Source organism: Mustela nigripes, chromosome 5 (assembly GCF_022355385.1).
Source record: "Mustela nigripes isolate SB6536 chromosome 5, MUSNIG.SB6536, whole genome shotgun sequence".
Taxonomy (NCBI): Eukaryota; Metazoa; Chordata; class Mammalia; order Carnivora; family Mustelidae; genus Mustela; species Mustela nigripes.
The window spans coordinates 62,325,996-62,344,093 of NC_081561.1; the positions used below are offsets into that span (position 1 = coordinate 62,325,996).

General features: G+C 40.7%; 1 protein-coding gene across 8 annotated transcripts in view; it reads right to left on the reverse strand.

The window, feature by feature from the left end:
- Positions 1–7,143: 7,143 nt before the first annotated feature.
- Positions 7,144–18,098, reverse strand: part of NFYA (nuclear transcription factor Y subunit alpha) — a 29,033-nt gene continuing 18,078 nt past the window's right edge. For 6 of the 8 annotated variants that reach the window (XM_059400513.1, XM_059400511.1, XM_059400512.1 and 3 more), the window contains 6 exons: positions 17,386–17,517; positions 17,084–17,189; positions 14,931–15,097; positions 13,638–13,811; positions 12,713–12,814; positions 7,144–9,949 (listed from right to left, as the gene is read on the reverse strand). In XM_059400513.1, coding sequence (XP_059256496.1) covers positions 9,896–9,949; positions 12,713–12,814; positions 13,638–13,811; positions 14,931–15,097; positions 17,084–17,189; positions 17,386–17,517 — 735 coding nt within the window. In that variant the 3' untranslated portion in view covers positions 7,144–9,895. The remainder of the gene's footprint in view (positions 9,950–12,712; positions 12,815–13,637; positions 13,812–14,930; positions 15,098–17,083; positions 17,190–17,385; positions 17,518–18,098) is intronic. The other 2 variants (XM_059400514.1, XM_059400516.1) reach the window with 1 other exon arrangement.

The window sequence follows — 18,098 nt, forward strand, 5'->3', positions numbered from 1 at the left end:
AGTTGTACCGCCGTTGACTCCCACTAGCAGTGTGTATGAGAGTGTTTATTCCTCATTGCCTCATCAACAGTGTGTTCAGGATTTGAATTTTTAGTATCTATAGGTGAGAAATAATCTCAATGTACTTTCAACTGGCATTTTTCTTATTATGAAATTGAGTATTTTTTCACATGTTAAAAGAGATGTATTTCTTTGTCTATGTACTATTTATTCATGTCCTTTCTCATCTTTCCCATCTCTTAAAATGTTAGTCTTTTGTTGATTTCTACGTGTTCTATTTCTAATATTTACCCTTTGTGTATATGATATAAGCTGCAGATTTTTTTTTCAGGTTGTCATTTATATTTTGAATTTTTATAGATTTTTTTTTTTTAATTTATCACTCTTTTAATAGCTACTACCTATCTTTAGCTTTAGGTCCTGGCCTTCTCTCGTATGGTAGATTCCAAATTTCTCCTGTATCTCCAGACTGCATTTTGCCACCAGGGTAATGATGTCACTGAGTTGATTCTGTTTCACTGTCCAGAGTGCCAGGAGCACATTCCCTGCAGACACACAAGACAGGATGACAAGGATCAAATATCTGTATTCTCCTGATCTGGGTAAAGCCCCCAATAAGGCAGAAAATATCATGCAAGGTGTCAGGCAAGGTTCTTTGGCCCTATACATTATGCTTGGTTAAAATACTGCCTTAAAGCCTCAAAACCACTCATCGTATAAAAAACAAGACAAGGCAGAAGCTGAAACATTCCTATAGTTTATTTTTGATAATCTTCCCTCCACCAGTATACTAACAGAATGGGAGGGGCACTAACTAAGAGGTTCATAAAATATAAGTTCATGTTCAAATTTAATTTCAAGGTTGGCTTAATTAAGTTTAAAAAAAGAGGCCAAGCATATGGCTATCAATGATCCTGAGAGTTCTCCAAATTGGAGATTTTGCCTCCTCCTTATCTTACACATAGCTTTTGCTCTCAGGACTAAGTTTCTCATTAGTTTTCTCATGCAACTAAGTGCTTTATAGGCATTTATTTGTCTGTCATTCAATTAAGCAAAATGTAAAGCATCTTTGAACTTAATATGGGCAAGGTTTTTCTATTAGACTGAGAGAATCTTTGAGCCAGTGACTGTGCCTTCTTCATTTTGTTTCCCCAGGGCTGAGTACATATTAAATAATAAAACAATGCTGAATAAACAAATATGCCAAATTCCACCTAAATGAAGTCTTCCTCACTCACGGTCCTTTAAATATTCAGAAAAACTGAAAAATACCTGTGATATTTAGGATATCTCCTCCAAAACAAAGAACATCTGAAATCAAGTAAATGAGAGAAGATAATGCATCAAAACCAGATATACTAGATCATAGCAGAATTATATATGATTAGAAGAATGGTCTACTGAATTTTTCCTCGTATCTTATCTGGTCTATTTGTTCTCTCCAAGGGACCCTTTCCTTTCCCTTAGCTTCTCCCCAAATCTGTCTGTACCTATATCCATCTTCTTGAAAATGAAAGAAATACTGCTGTTCTCTTCAAGGTCACCCCCCTGGACTCTGGATCCTAGCCCCTTCTACTCCCTCCCTTATCTCCTCTCCACTAGATCATTTCCATTAATATCTTTAAAAATGAAAACAAAACACAAGAAAGTTTATCCACCTATTCTTGATTCTACCTTTTCTTGCTATTAGCTCCATTTTTCTGCTTCATCTCCAGCAAAAAATTTCTCAAAAGTGTTGGCCGTATACAATTTGCTCCTTGTATCCTAGTCACTCTTAAACTTTTTCTCTACCATTCTCTTCTCCACTTCAGTAAAATTTATCAAGATCATCAATGGCATTCACCTTGCTAAATTCAGTATTTTCTCACAGCACTGTACTTTATACCTTTCATTTTCAACTCAGCCAGCCCCAGCCCTCTTCTCTTAGAGACACTACTTCTACTTTGGCTTCAGCAACACCACAATATACTACCTGGCTGTTTTATAATTTCTTTTTAAAGTTCTTTCTCTCTAATCATAGTCTGTCCTGGAGTCCCTCAAGCCTCAGTCTAAGGCTCTTTCTCTTTATTTACACTCTCTTCATGTGGACTCAATCAGTTCCTAACTCTAACATCTTTATGCCATCAACTCACTTTTTGTCTCTAACAAAGATCTGTTCTCTGAGCTCCAGGTTCCATCATAGCTACTGACTTCATTTTTCCATTTGAATGACTTATTGACATCTCAACTCCGTATATTCAAAACAGAACACTTGATTTTCTTTCTCAAAGTCCAGTCTTGTTCAATTCGGTAAGTGACACCACCATCATTCAGTTATGAAAGCCAAAAAAATCTTCAGAGTCACTTTCCTCACTATTTCCCACTGATAGCAATATACCAGCAAATCTTGTCTGCTAAACCTGCAAAACACATTGCAGATCAATTCGTCTCCTTATGGCTCCACTCCCTTATCCCTAGACCAGGGGTTTCCACCTTGCCTGTAACCTTGGCTTCAACATTGGAATAGCCTGTGAAACTTAAAAAAAAAATCCTTATTTCTGGGCTTACCCAAAGGTATCCTGATTTAGTTGGTCTGGGGTAAAGCCTAGACACTAAGGTTTTTAAAAAGCTCCCCGAGTGGTTATTTAATGTGCTGCGAAGGTTGAGAACCACTACCCTAGACCAAATCAGCATCATCTCTCCACAGCTGCTACAACTTCCTCCTCTAGCTTCCATTCTTACCACTTGCCCTCTATAAGCTCCCTATAATGCAGTCTCCATGAGGCAGTTAAAACGAGCTATAAAAGTGTAAATCGGATCACATTACCCCCTTGCCAGAACCTTTTAACAGTTTCCCTTTATACAAAAATATATAATCCAAACTCCTTGTGGCCTACAGAGTTCAATGATCTCCAATCTCACCTCAAGCCACTCTTCTCCCTGCTAGTTATGTGTTAGCCACACTGGTCTTCTTAGTTCCTAGAACACAGCAAGCTTCCTCTCATTTTAGAAGCTTCGCACTTGGCATCCTTCTGCCTGAAATACTTTACTCCTCACTCTTCACAAGGTGTTTCTCTCGTCCTTTGTGTTTCAGCTTCAGAGGAGCCTCCTATGACCATCTTACCTAACAGAGAAGATCTCTCACTCTACAATTCTTTTTTACCACTACACCCTATTTATTTCCTTTGCGAAATGTATAATCTATAATTATCTTGTTATCTCTCCCACAAACATGGAAACTTCAAGAGGGCAACTATTACATTTTATTTTCCCTTGTACTTCTATTATCCAGTAATTCCTGGTGTTATAATATAATTTCCATCTCTCCCTTTCATCTAAACTTGATGAGAAAAATCCAAAGGCCTTTCACAAGTGTTCCTCAGGGGTAAGAGGCAAGTCAAATAAACAAGTTCCTAAAGGAGATTCCACAAAGTAAGAATTCTGGTGAATCTCAGAATTATGCACATGACTGTATGGACATTGTCAATGAAAGAAGGCAATGTTATATAAGTACCAAAGGTTTCAGGACCAAAATAATTGCTGGGGGTAGGTCTAACTAGAGGAGGTTTTGCACACCCTGCACCTTTTACAGTGCATATCAGAGAATGGCACTAAAGGGCACTGGGGTGGCTCAGCTGGTTAAACATCTGCCTTCAGTTCAGATCCGATCCCAGGCTCTCTGCTCAGCTGGGAATCTGCTTCTCCCTCTGCTGCACCCCCTGCTTCTCTTCTTTCTCTCAAATGAATAAATAAAATATTTAAAAAATTAAATTAAATTTAAAAAAAAGAATATATACTCAAAACATTTACGGCACATATAAGGAGCTATTTATTTTTTCTTCCCCAGATTAGGCTAATTTCCACGAGCTTAATATATGGCAGAAGATGAAGAAAACACTCAGTCCTACTTCATAGGATCAAAATGCAGTAAGAAAATGAGAAAGTGTTTTGTAAATTATATTGGATATAAACACATGTGGCACATTACATTATTGTTAGAAGAGGCAACCTGAGGAATACTTTGTTTTGAAATAAGATTTAAACATTCAAAGTGAAAATTAAAATTAGTTTCCCCCCTTTCTGAACATTGAGTCAACAGGATGTGAAAGTAGGTAGAATGGAAGATACAGGCAAAAATCTAGCTTGTTAGTTGCAAAAAAGAAATAAAATAAAAGCCTGCTTCTCCCTCTCCTCCCAGCTCATGCTCTCTTTCCCTATCTCTGTCTCTCTCTCTCTCAAATAAACAAAAATCTTAAAAAAAAAAACAACCCAAAACATGAAAAAGGAATGAATGAATGAATGAATGAACGATGATTAACACTAAATGAATAACCCTTTAGTATTTTTTCAAGTAGCCCAAACCCCCTCCTGTTACAAACCCTCAGGAACCCAGCACCACACCTCCTGACTTCCCTACAAAAGTCACTCACGCTCCACGATGTCACTAATGTAATAACTGAAGATGTGGGCCAGTTTGTCCATGTCATTTTCCGACTTGCAGGTCAGGCTGAACCTATCCATTAATGCTGTAAACCCTAGCCGACAAAACAAAAATTACGTTAGCTGCAAATCCTGAACTTTTAGGCTCTATTCCCTGCTCGTATCAGGCCAGTGTAAAGAAGCAGATCTCCTCCAGTTAAGTAATTGCATGACCTTTTAACAAGTGTTCATATTCGGGACCTGGCTGGTAGCTGCCGCCTCTGAGAATCCAGGGAGCCACACCCCCTTCGTTTCCAGGAGCTGCAGATCAAGATTCACCCACAAGCACCCCCTTTCATCTCTAGCCTGTTACCCCGTTTCTGCCATGTCCTCTTTAAGCTCTCTGGACAAAGAGAAATAGGATTTCTCCCCCACGTGAGGGACGGAGAGACCAAAGACGGGGGGGATGGATTAAAACTTTATGGACAACTCAGATGGTGAGCTCCTCGAGGTCAGGCACCTTCAGATCACTCATCTTCAGATCCATGCCACAAACTCTACAGTATTTGTTAAGTGAGCGACTCTCGAAGTAGCTGCTGGATCTCTAATTCCTAGAGCGGTGGCGGGCACACACTTAGGGACCCAAAAAGGAATTAAGTGAGCGGAAGAAAGAACTGGCTGAGGCGGTATGCGTATTGGGAGAAAACTTGGGTTCAAAGCCTGCCGAGTGGTCCCGCAAAAGTCCTTTCCCGTTTCTGAGTTTCCTTTCATGTCTGAAGTGAACTCTAGGACTACGCAGACCATTCCAGGAGTCCTCCAGCTCTGAAACTGACCCTCCAGATTTCTCGAGGAGGCGGCGGCGAGCAGTTAAGCCGCGCCTTTGCTTGCCTCAGCGCCAGGCCCGTAACCGCCGACGCCTCTCGGAGCCGGGCCCCAACTGCCGCCCCTCGGGGAGGGCGGGAGAGCGACGCGCCTCCCCTCACCCGTCACGTGGACGCCAAGGAGGACGCCCTGGGCCGTGGCGAGCTCGGGTTCCGATCCCCGGGGCTTCCTGAACACCAGAAGGTCGGGAAGCAGCGCCGCCAACCGGGCCTCTACAGGCCAGAGAGGCGGCAGCGCAGCCACCCGCTCGCCGGTCGCCATGGCGGCGGCGGGGCTAGCCGCCAAGCTACCGGAAACGGGGTTTCTCCGGGTAGCAGCCAATCCGCAACGACGGCCTTGGCGGGTCACTTGAACCAACCAATCAGTGAGGGCCTTCTTGGGGGCGGTGCCAATCCGGCGCGGCCGGACCTCCGGCCCCTTCACCCCCGTGCCCTGCTTGAGACCTCTACGAGGTAGATAAGCAGCGGACTTGGAGAGGGGCAGTGCGTTCCAGAGAGGCTTGAGATGACGTTTAAGAATCTTGAACCGTGAGCATGCTTCTGCAGTAAGACAGATGATCTCAGTGTCAATAGAGGGGTCTTCTGTCATCAGAGTGGAATGCTGGCTCATCTTTGAATTTCTAAGGGCAGTGTTCCATTTAGCATCTGACTAAAGCAACCTCAGTATGGTCTTTAAATTTCACACTCTTAGATTAAGGCTATGTAATAGTCACTGCCTTAACTGTTAGAGAATTTCTTCTGTTTCTCTTATCTGCCAGGACAGGTCTATAGGGTGTCTCCTGAGAGTGCTCCTGGGGTTACTTTGCTCTAGATCCAGCTCCTGGTTCCGTGTGTGGTAAAGGCCTATCTGAGGTTGCCCGTCAGTCGCTCAGATTCTTGGGAGAATTCACATTAGTAACAGGATGAGTATGTTGTCGATTTTTAACAATCAGGAAAGCATCCGTGTTTTTTCTGCAGAAATTAAAAAAAAAAAATCTAAAAATTACAGCTTCACTATCTTTAGTTCTACAAGACCCAATCAGTGCTGTTTCGGTGATAACTGATGTGAAAATGTTGGGGTTTGGGAGCAAACAGCCAAGAAAGAATTCTTGAAGCATCTTCCGTGCAAAAGCTTTTATTAAAGCACAGGGACAAGACCCTAGGGAGTGAGCAGTGGCTGATTATATCCTTGCAAGTTGGGAGGGCGTTAGGGATAGTGTAAAGAATTTAGGAGCAAAGTTTCCAGGATCTTGAGGGGCCATTTATTACCCTCTACTAAAATCTTAGTCATGAAACCCTTCAGATGTTTTATCAGTGGGCCATATGCTTGGAGGATGATTGCCAACATATATTTTGGGGAGTAGACATAAAGAAAGCTTCCAGACGATTTTTTTTTTTTTTTAATGTTAAAGAAAGTCCTGGAGGATAGGCTAATGTCAAGCTAAGGTTGCCTTTTGCTCTTAGCAAGGTATTAACATGTAGGCAGCTGAGTTCCTAGAGGAAGGTCACTCTGCCTTTTCAAGTACTGGTCAATGGACTGTGAGTTGTAAGGAAATTTAATTTTCTTTTTCTGTATTTCTTTTACCTTTGTTCTCCCCATCAATAACTGAAAGGCTTATTTTGCTTGTGGAATTACTTCATCAAATTTTGGTTAACACTTACAGTAGTAAGACGAAATATACAATCAGTGCACAGGTGCAGAGAACACTTCCTTAGCAGGAGGGAGGGCCAAAAGGGAAGAAAAGAGTAAGGAAAAGACACACAAGTAAGAGGCCTGGACACTGCAAATTTGACACTGTCTATGGAGCTCCCACGTGTCTACAAAGATCACAATTTCGACATTATAAACACAACCTAGAACCTAAGAAATGTGAAAATTCAAAAATCCCTTTTTAGTATTTTTACAAATTTATTTTAAAAAATAACAATTGCAATGACATCAATGATCGATCATCTGTATTCCCCCTACTGCTAGGAGAAAAACCTATATTGTTGAGTCCCAAAGGAAAATCAAGACATTATTATCAGGCACCCAACAGCCAGAAAAAGCTCTGTTGGTCCAGTGGTATAGACACCGACATATGTTCAATGTACCAGTGCAATTAAAATATATACATTTACAATTATCTTGCCAAAAAGAGCACTCAAGAAGTGAAGTAATTATGCATTAAACCAATTATTCACTCATCCATTCACTCTCTGCGTCTATGAAGTCATCACTACAGTCACAAGGACAAATAAAAGAACTAGTAACAAAAAAAAACCAAACCTCAAACCCCCACTTTGTGGATTATGATGTGTTAAAATGGCCACAACAAAAGGGTCAGGAGCTATCTGAAATGTAGTGACAAAATGACAACTGAAGCATTTCTTTCAACAAAACACAACTCAAACTTGCGGGGGGGAAAAAATTCTGCAACAATATGAGGTTGATACTACTATGTACAAACTTACAGACACAAATAAATAGCATTTTAGAACTGCTGTTGGCTTAGATCTGAGGACTTTCTTTCTGATCTCTGTATCTTACTTTCTGATCTCTATATCTTAAAGACTCCTAAACAAACCAAGGGTAGAAACTCCTCATTGTTTTTCATGAACTATCATCTGAAAATCTTGGGGCTTACTGAATAAAAATCAACATCTGAAACTTAAGTCAAGAGCCAGAAGTTTCTGGTGAGCCTATCAAAGGATTTGGTCTTTCCTGTCATCTGAAAGCCAGGATAGAGGGCTATAGATACCAGGGACTAGAGAGAGATTTTACTTCCTGCTTTCTTTGCATAGCTCTGTTCCTCTTTTTCCATCATTCCAATTATTTCCCTTCGTGATGTTTTCTTCAGAGGGTTTATTTTCCCTCTTAATACAATAAGAGTAATAAAATTAAAGAGTCAATTCTTACTCTTGGTATTTAAATCAAAACCAGATGATCTGTAAAAGAACTAGGTTTTCCTTGTTTCTAGAGAAGGCAACTCTTTTCTCAAGTATCATCATAGTTTTCCCCAGGTTCAACATCTAGAAATAAAATTAGAAGTAGAATAGAAAATTTCTGAGGCACAGTCCTTCTGGGAACTATAGCCCAATTCTTGACCCTGCCAGCATCACCACTACCAGTCGCCAGCTTATCCCCAGAAGGTGGATGCAATGTAAAAACCTTTCTGCTATACAAGGCCTGTGTAGAAAAGGGGAAACATGGAAACTGGCACCAAAGAATCAGCTGCCAGAGGAAGAAAAGAGAAAGTTCACTCTCTGGGGCCAACACAAAACAAAGTGCTGCAGGAGTGAAGCCAACATTCACCTTAAATTCGACAAGGTAAGCTGGAATATATCCAGGAGAGTGTGATTGAACAATGCTTTCCAGATAGAAACTGTCAAAGAGCAGTTCTCAGACCTCTTCCTTTCCATGCTTGTTAAAAAGTTATAGTATATATAAATGTGAATTACTCTTTTCACCTTAGTGATCCATCCCTGGCATCCATCCACTGGAGAATCATGCTATGTGGCAACACATGGGTATATATACTACTTTCTCTTCTGTTGGACTACAATACGTGTGAACACTTTTCTTCCCCTAATGCTGTCACAAAGCCTATGACTGAACATCTCTAGGGGCACCCGGGTGACTCAGTCATTTGAGCACCCAACTCTTGATCTCAGTTCAGGTCTTGATCTCAGGGATGGGAGTTCAAGCCCTGCACTGGACTCCATGCTGGGTGTGTGGAGTCTACTTTAAAAAAAAAAAATCTTGTTTGGCTCTCCATTTAGGAGTTACTACAAATGTCCTCAGCACTTCAGCACAGAAGTTGTATGGTTTTTGTTCTCTACTTAGGAAAGGCAGTTTCAAGGTCCAATACCCTCTAAATTGTCTTATAAGTAGCAGAAGCAAAAACTATGGTCCAGATGATCTATCAGCAGACAGACAAAAGACCACAACTTGCCAAAGCTTAAAAAAAAAAAAAAAAAAGAAAAGATTCAGGAATTTATACTTTCAGTGCTTGAGACTGGTTATTCTATCCCCAGAGTTAGCTTTTCTTGGTTGGAGTCCAAATACCAACTTATCATCTGGTAGACAGAGATTCCTATTATTACCACAGATAATGAATATATCTCAGACAATTTATTGTTTCCGTGTCATGAGATGGAACTTCCTTGCCTGGAAGCCACCTCTGAATACAAAGTGTCCAGTGAGTCAGCATGAGATCCCACATCAGAGGGATGGATGCTGCTTAGATTCCATGGGAAGGAGTGGGCATCGGCTTCCCTGATTTCAGTCTTGGTTGAGAAGGTTGTTCTCCCTTGCTAAGATGGCTGGCTGGCTTCAGAAGCCAAAGTAAGTGCTGTGTGTGCACTTATGTGCACAGGTCCCTTGCATCATCCTAATCCACGAAATGTCAATGTCATCAACAGTCTGAAATAGGTCCTGTCTGAAAGGGCGAGACAAAGGCTTGCGACTTCAATTTGCCAGACATTGCTGCAATTATAATACTGAGCCACTTATTAAAAACTAAGTGGTTTGTCCTGTAGAAAAGGGCAGCACGGAATCGTCAGTGTCCCATTGGAAGAGGTGATCAATTTCCAGGAACAGTGGGAAACAACGGCCAGGAACATGACCTTGATCTGCTCCATCATAGGGCCTGGGGTTAGGACACTCGGATGATCTGTGTCATTGCTTCTTCATCTGCTTGGTTTGGATCCTAGAGACAAAGAGTAATAGTGATTAAAATCCTTTGTGAAAGTAATACGGAACTCAAGGCTCTCACTTTTCATCACCAAGGGGAATACACAGAATTTCGCTAAGTAAGCCAAAGGCCACGAATGCATCTAAGTTGACCGACGTGGATTAAAATGCAGCTTCGTAAGGAAAGAAGAGATTAACAAACCTCTGTGTAAAACGACTGTTAAGTCTGGCCTGGCATTCCACTTCCAAACACTCCAGAGTTGACACTGTATCTCTTTCCTATGAGAACCTGTGTTGTGTTTTACCTTTCAAGTTTAAGGGTCTTTTAAGTGGCCAATAGAAACTATGTCATGTTGTATTTTTGTGCCATGATTTTCTGATCATCATATTTAAATACTAAGCACTTAGCAGGGCTGGAAAGGACATTGACATTTGTGTTAATGCACTCATTTGGTAGATAAGCCTGAAGAATGGATGGATAAAGTGATTTGCCTGGACTACAGTAAGAAAGTTAGTCAGCAGCCCAGCAAGAACCAATGCCCAAATCTCCTGGCTCTCATTTCACTATTTCTTAACTATTTCCCTTTTCTTTTCACTAAATTTTGCCTGCCCCCTCTCACTGAAAACCTGCAGTGTTAAGACAGGGATCAGTCCTTGGAAGCTTTTTGTAACACTCCACAATAACCGCCTTCAGTTCCTCCACACCAAAGCTCTGAAGCATCAACTGACGTGATCTAAGAAAAAGCTAAAAGATTTCTGGAGGTGGCAGGACTGCAGCGGGGTCCGGGAACAATGAATGAGAATAATAACCAGCATTAACTTAGCCCTCACCATGCACCAGATAATGTGCCAAGCTGGTGTCCAATATGGCTTACTGTATGAAATCCCCACAATGGTCCTATGAAGTATCAATAGCAGCCTACTTTATAGGTGAAAGAACTCAGGCCAAAGGAACCTGAGTAACTTGACGAAGATCCTGCTAGCACACAGAATCAGGAGTTCCTGGCATAATGCCCACAGATGGCACTCTGTAGCCACACACTGCATGAACAATGAGAAAGGAGGGGCTCCCAGACTACAGGAAGGAATTAACAGCACTGAAAGAGGAGTCTGTGCTCCTGTGTGGAAATACTGATGATTCCCAGTTGGACACTGAAAGAGATGAGGAGGCCAAGCTGCTTAGATGTCATACAGAAACAGTGTGGGATCAGATGCAGTAAAAAATAAAAACCAGCATGCATCCTTGAGCAGGGGACCAACATGGTTAAAAAAGCACTACCTTCTAAAGACCGATTTGGTGGTAGGATAGGTGGGATGCAATGTCACACAGAATAAAGTAGCAGGAAATGGGAGGAACCATGAACTCAACACACATTTACCGAGTGCTTGTTCTGGACTGGGTATTATGCTAAGTCCAATCAATACAATGGAGAACAAAACAATCCTCTACTCTCTACACAGCTTACAGTCTAGTGAAGGAGACGTTGACTGAACAATGACACAAATAAAACAAGTTGATTATTATGATGCTCAAAAGAAGAGGAAGATGTGAAAAAATAATGAGATTGAAGAGACCTACTTGGGCTCCAGCCTCAGACTTAAACCAAGACCTAAAAGATAAAAGACAGTTATGCTTTATAAATTAGCTATTTTCAAGACAAAGGTCCTATGGCAGGAGACAGATCAATGAACTGTACAGCAAGAGCATAAAGACCATGAACAGGAGGAAATGAAGCCAGATGTAGGCAGGAGCTCGATTGCACACGTGCCTTTTTGGCCATGATAAGCACTCTGGATTTTAGTCTAAGGGCAAGTGGGAAATGGCAGGAGTGGAAGGGTTTAAGCAGGACAGTGATGTGAGATGACACACATTTTAAGAAGACCACACAAAGATGTGAAGGAAGAATGGACTAGAGAAGCACAAGAATGGAAGAAAGGACACCAGTAGGCAGCTATTACATGAATTGAAGCAAATCAAGGATTTCTTCAGGCTGATGCCAGCTGGAAGGGAAAAAAAATGCTGTTAACTACTTCGGATTATTATTTTAAAGGTAAAAGCAAGAGGACTTTTTCAAGAACTGGACAATTTAAGCTTCAGCAACTGGGTGGATGGACAGGTCATTTACTGAATGACTGGTTTAGGGATAAAAAATAGAACAGAAATCAAGAGTTCTCTTTTGGATATACTAACTCAGAAATGCTGATAAGTACAATCAGTGGAATCAGAGGTAAGAACCAGTAAAGTACAGCAGTTACAGTAAGTTCTGGAATTGCACCAGGTTTGAATTTCAGGTACACCATTTTATTAAGTATTTTACCTTGGGCAAACTACTTAACCTCTCTAAACCTCAGATTCAACTGTAAAATGGAAGTTAGAATTCTTACCTCATGGGGCTTGAGGCTGCTATACAGGGTCAATGAAAAAAAAGTTCTTACAAAAATGCTTCATGTAATGGCTGGCACGCAGCAGTTAAGTGTTAACCTGCTGATGATTGTGCTATTACACTAGGAGACAATAAACTTTTTCTTTTAAAATCAAGAAAAATGAGAATTATAAGAAGGAATTACTAGGAATAACTGGCAAAGATGAGAAGGAAGAAAGGGCACTTGACTGAACACCTTTAGTACTTTAAGGCAAAAAGGAATCTGAGAGAGACAACAATGCATTCAACTTAGAGAATGTAGTTAGTCTCTGGTGTGAAAGTAAAAAGAGGACTCTGAATGCTCTTCCCAAGAAAATACAAGGCAAAAAGAAGAATGAAATGTATCCTCTACTTACCTGCATATGGGGACTATCCTTTTCTTTTGGAGAGAAAAACCGTCCACCTTCACCCCGCTTCCGAGCCATGGCGTGACGGTGCCGAGACTCGTGCAGGTATTTCTAAAACCAGAGAAATAAAGGTACTAGTCGGAAGCAGCACAGTTAACTCATGCACAGATTCTATTTTCTGAAGTTCAGGAGAGGTGTCATCAGAGCTGCCAGTGGCAATTATGAATTACATTATTACAGAGAGAGCTTCGGAGGAAACACTGGTAGCAGCTGACCATATATTAACTCTCATAAAGACATGAAAGCTAAACGAATAATAAATAAAAAAGATTTCCCAAAGGTGTAGCAACAATCTCTATCTACCCTTTCCCATACACATCCTCTCCTTCACCTCATTAACAGGCCAAATTTTAGTTAAGCAGATGACTGCTCAGTAAAAAACACACAAAAATCAAAACCCTGCATTTCCCTGCCTTGTTTGCAGGCTTAAGTTGGCCATGTAATTAAGTTACAGCTAATGAGATGTATGGAGCTTCTTCAAAGTTTCCTTGAGAAAGAGTGCCTTTCTTGTTCCCTTTCTACCTAAGCTGGAGCCCAAGCACTCACCCTGGACTATGACTGGCACACTAAAGTATCAGAACAGTGAGACTGGAGAAAGCATCATGAGGACTGTGGAAATGGGCTACCAGCCCAGGACAATTTCTCTCTGGATTTCTCTTGTGTAAGGGAAAAAATAAACTCTTTTAAGCCCCTGTTACTGTTTTGTTATGGTAGCTGCAGCCACACAGAGCAATGACAAATGCAAACTTGTATAAAGCTAATAGCTACTTACTTTCAATTGTTTGGCAGGTGCTCAAGGAAACAAACCATATAAAAGGTAATTTCAAAAGTAGAACCCTGCCCTTTCTCTTCCTTCTTTCAATGTTATACACACCCTTCTTTCCTTTGGGATTTTTCCTTCTGCCTCTAGTTTAGCCCGGGCTTGCCTCCTCTTTAATATACGGTGGTACTGTTTGGCGTTCACATAGAGAGGCTCTTCTTCGAGCATCTCTGCCCCAGGGAGAGGGATTCTTTGGATAGCAGGTACTGAGCCAGCACCGGGCACCATCTACACGAAAAGAAAACCACAGCTTATTAAATAGCAGTATGGACACAGGGAACTGCTTCTCAGTCCTGTTACATTATTTTTTCTAAATGCTACAAAGAGTAGCTTTTATAGAGCACATAGTTAAATACAGATTCCTGGAGAACATTTATACTCACAGTCTGCATTTTAAATCAAAATTCCAGAGGATTGTCATAGGGAACCCAGGAGTTACAATGTCCACCTATGACTCCATTTCTAGAAAAATCTGCTGCCATCTAATGGTCAGGAACAGTAATCATAGACAAATAGTACAAAGGTAGGTTGACCAAAATGTCTACAGTTACATAATTAGCTACTTAACTTATTAAATAATTTAAACCTAATTTTTCTAAGCACACTAAACTAAAAACTCTACTAAGTATATGATGAAACCAGTAACAGGTTTCCATTCCCAACTTTCCTTCCCAACTAAAACAACTTTGAATTGGATGTGTTGTTTCTTCTTGTAGCTTCCTCCACCTGTGTGTGCAGGCTTCTACTATTAGTTCTTAATTTACCCATTTTAAGTATTGTGTCCTGCCATCCATTTTGGACAGGAGACCTTAGCCTCCACTTACCCCACTACTCACCTCTCCCTCCCTATCTTCTCAATGTATTCATAGCATACATGTTTTGGTTTCTTTACTGACTACAATCTGAATTTGAGCTTACTTTTTATTTCACTGGCTGTGGGCAATATATTGCCGACTTCCCAAAGATTAGTAGCCTGTGCCTACATTATTTGAATACTGAGTAAGATTACTCAAAAGCAGACATTTCTACTGTTTATTCTCTGCTCTATCTCTATCTAGCAGCTAGAATAGTCCCCAACACATAACAGGGGCTCAGAATGAATTATAATGCATTGTAATGTTTCTTATAGAAGTAGATCTCTGTAAATGCCTTAAGGATCAATTCAACCCCAAGGGGCCAACATTATCAACAAGCTTTATTAAAGACATCAAATTATATGTCCAAAGCGAGAATCATCCCAGTAGACCAATGAGCCGCCCCTCAAATTACATGTCCAAAAAAACGGACAAAGGGATATATGGAAAGATAAATGACAGAAACGGTGAGGTGAAGAATCCGTTTTCTTACCATGACCATCCCTCCTGAATTGACCACATTGCCTGCCACTGGTAGTGTCACAGTGACAGTCCCTTGCCCACTGCTGGTTGTGTTGGTGTTGGCTCCTGTCTGAACGATCTGTGCTCCTGCCAAGCTGGCTGCTGGGATGGTGATCATGCCTGAAACAGGGACTGTAACTTTAAGAAAATAAAACATAAAACAAACAAAAAACAGGTACACAGAAAGAAGGGAACACAGTTAGTCCCTCTTCTATCTGGCACACGCTTATTTACCTGGAAAAACAGTACAAAGGGAGAAGCACTCTCCTACTCTCTGTGTGGTTTGCTACATATAAGCCAAGTGATCACTACCTTTGATATTCTAGTCACTGTCTGGATTCCAGTTCTGATAAAATTATCCTTCTAGTGGATACCTCCCTAGGTATTCCAGTTCAATAGCTGGTGAGAAAGTTTGGGACCTCGTCTTCTAGAGGTCTGACTTCAGCTATACCACTGTTTTTGTACATATGGATAATCTGTTTAGGATGGAGATTTTACAAATTTATAATTTGTTTATTCTAAACTGACAATGACTCAACCTGCTAAACCAAGCACTCCATGCCCCAAACTATCACCAGTACCACTTATGGATTTGTTCACCATTTTCTGTTTGAGCCCTGGGCTCAATGTTGTTCAGGCTTTCTCCTGAGTGTCAAGAGAGCAGACCTACTGCACTCACTGGAGCTTGTATACTGCTAAATTTTAATCACAAGTAAAAGGTTTTTTGTTTTTTATTTGTTTTTTTTTTAATTTTTAATTTTTAAAATTTTTTATTTTATTTTATTTTATTTTTTTTGGAGACAGCATGCATGGGGGTGAGTGGGGGCAGGCAGAAGGAGAGGGAAAGAGAGAATCCTAAGCAGTCTCCATGACTAGCATGGAGCCCAGCTTGGAGCTTGATCTCACAACCTTGAGATCATGAGCTGAGCTGAAATCAAGGAGGCTTAACTGACTTGATTTGATCCACCCAGGTACCCCCTCACAAGTCAAACTTCTGCTCACAGACTCAGATGTCTTTTCCAGATTTAATTATCTGACAGAGGCTTCCAAAAGCTCAAGTTCAGTTTGAGCCATCTCCTCTTCTCTGAAGTCCCTTCTCCTCCCAAGTCAAACAGATTTCATTGCTCCTATGTTTATGTACAATCTTTTCCTAGAACATATTTCTATAAAGCCTCGGCACTGCATTTATTTGGTCACATATGTGTCTCCCTTAATAGATTAGAGGTTCTCTAAGAAGAAAATTCTTTCTTGGGGCGCCTGGGTGGCTCAGTGGGTTAAAGCCTCTGCCTTCGGCTCGGGTCATGATCCCAGGGTCCTGGGATAGAGTCCCGCCTGCATCAGGCTCTCTGCTCACCAGGGAGCCTGCTTCCCTTCCTCTCTCTCTCTCTCTCTGCCTGCCTTTCTGCCTACTTGTGATCTCTGTCTATCAAATAAATAAAATAAATAAATCTTAAAAAAAAAAAAAAGAAAATTCTTTCTTAGTGAAGTGCTGCATACATAGTGGGCACATAATAAGTCTTTTGGGAAAAAACTAATAATAAAGTAGACCAGAAAAAAGAAAAGAAAAAACAAAAAAACAAAAAACCCTGTTAAGTAGCAACAACACTAAATGCCAACTTAACTTCTGATCTGTTTCTTCCATTACCAATAACGAAACTGTATTTCCAATCTTCTATTTAGAAACATTTTTCCCCCCAAAGAGGTTCAAGCTTCTATAATTCCTAGGGACAGTCTTTTAACAACCACTGTAAGATCGCCTACAAATGTTACCAACACTTGTATGAATGACAAGAAAACAACAATCAATGGAGATTTAGAAAAAATCTTGTTATTCAAACCTATGTTGTGTGTGGGGCCTCTAGGTGGCTCAGTAGGTTAAAGCCTCTGTCTTAGGCTCAGGTCATGATCCCAGGGTCCTGCTCAGCAGGGAGCCTGCCTCCCTCGCCCCCCACCTCTGCTTGCCTCTCTGCCTACTTGTGATCTCTCTGTCAAATAAATAAAATCTTAAAGAAAAAAAAAGTATGTGGTGTGGAGATCACCACAGAATTTGTGGAGCAGTTATTTACTCAAAGAATAAAAAAAGATGCCCCCCAAAGACCTACAGAAATGCACAGGCACACTTACCTTGCTGTAGAATGGTGCCATCTGCATTCACTGGCTGATAGACAATGGTTTGCCCTTCGGCAGTCTGTGCCACTTGCTGTCCCTGGACAGCAATCTGCTGCTGGGTCTGAAGGACAGAAATCATGACAATTTATAATAGATTCCAAAGCTACCACAAAGGACCATTCTTTTTAAGAAAAGAAAATAACATTTTCTATGGTTTTCTTCCCCACTTCTACACCCGTGAAATATTTGGCTCAGCTGTCTGACCCTTCCCAATCAGTTATGCTCTTGGGTTAAGAGAGATAGATCATGGGAATTACCTGGGTCTGGCCAGCAGTGACTGCTGTCTGGGGCTGCTGAATGATGATCTGCTGGGTCTGGCCCTGCTGGCCCTGCACCTGCACAGCCTGCCCACCCTGGATCTGAATCTGTCCAGGTGGGACTAACTGTATCTGTGCAAGAGAACACAGAGAAAGGTTAGTATCCTGCTGGCACTGGTTTCTTTCGGTCCTGGAGTATTAGGTACCCAAGTTCCTCTAGAAAGCAAGAAAGGCTCTGAAGAGGAAAAAAAAAAATCTTGTTCTGTTCTTTATTATAAATTAGATATAAGTTGTTTTCTATTCATGAAACAATGGGGGAACTTTGGCTGTTGTCTAGATGTAAGATGATTTTAAGGAATCAAAGTCAGTTTTTAAAAAGATGATATATAACCATGCCTGCACGGTTATATATATTTTTAAAGCATATTCATTAAAAACATTGTGAAGTATTTTTCATAGATAAAAGAATATTATATATATATTCAAAATAATTCCTGAGAGAGTAAGGGAACACAGATGCAACTAGAAGACTGATTATGTTTTGATAAATGTTGAAGCTGGGTGGTAGGAATTCATCATACCATTCTCTTTGTTTTTGTCTATTTAACGCTCTCTATAATAAAATCTTGAAAAAAATGTTATTCTATAAATATGTATATACAAAAGCTTTAAACATACAGAAAAATTGAGACTGTCATATTAGAAACCCATGC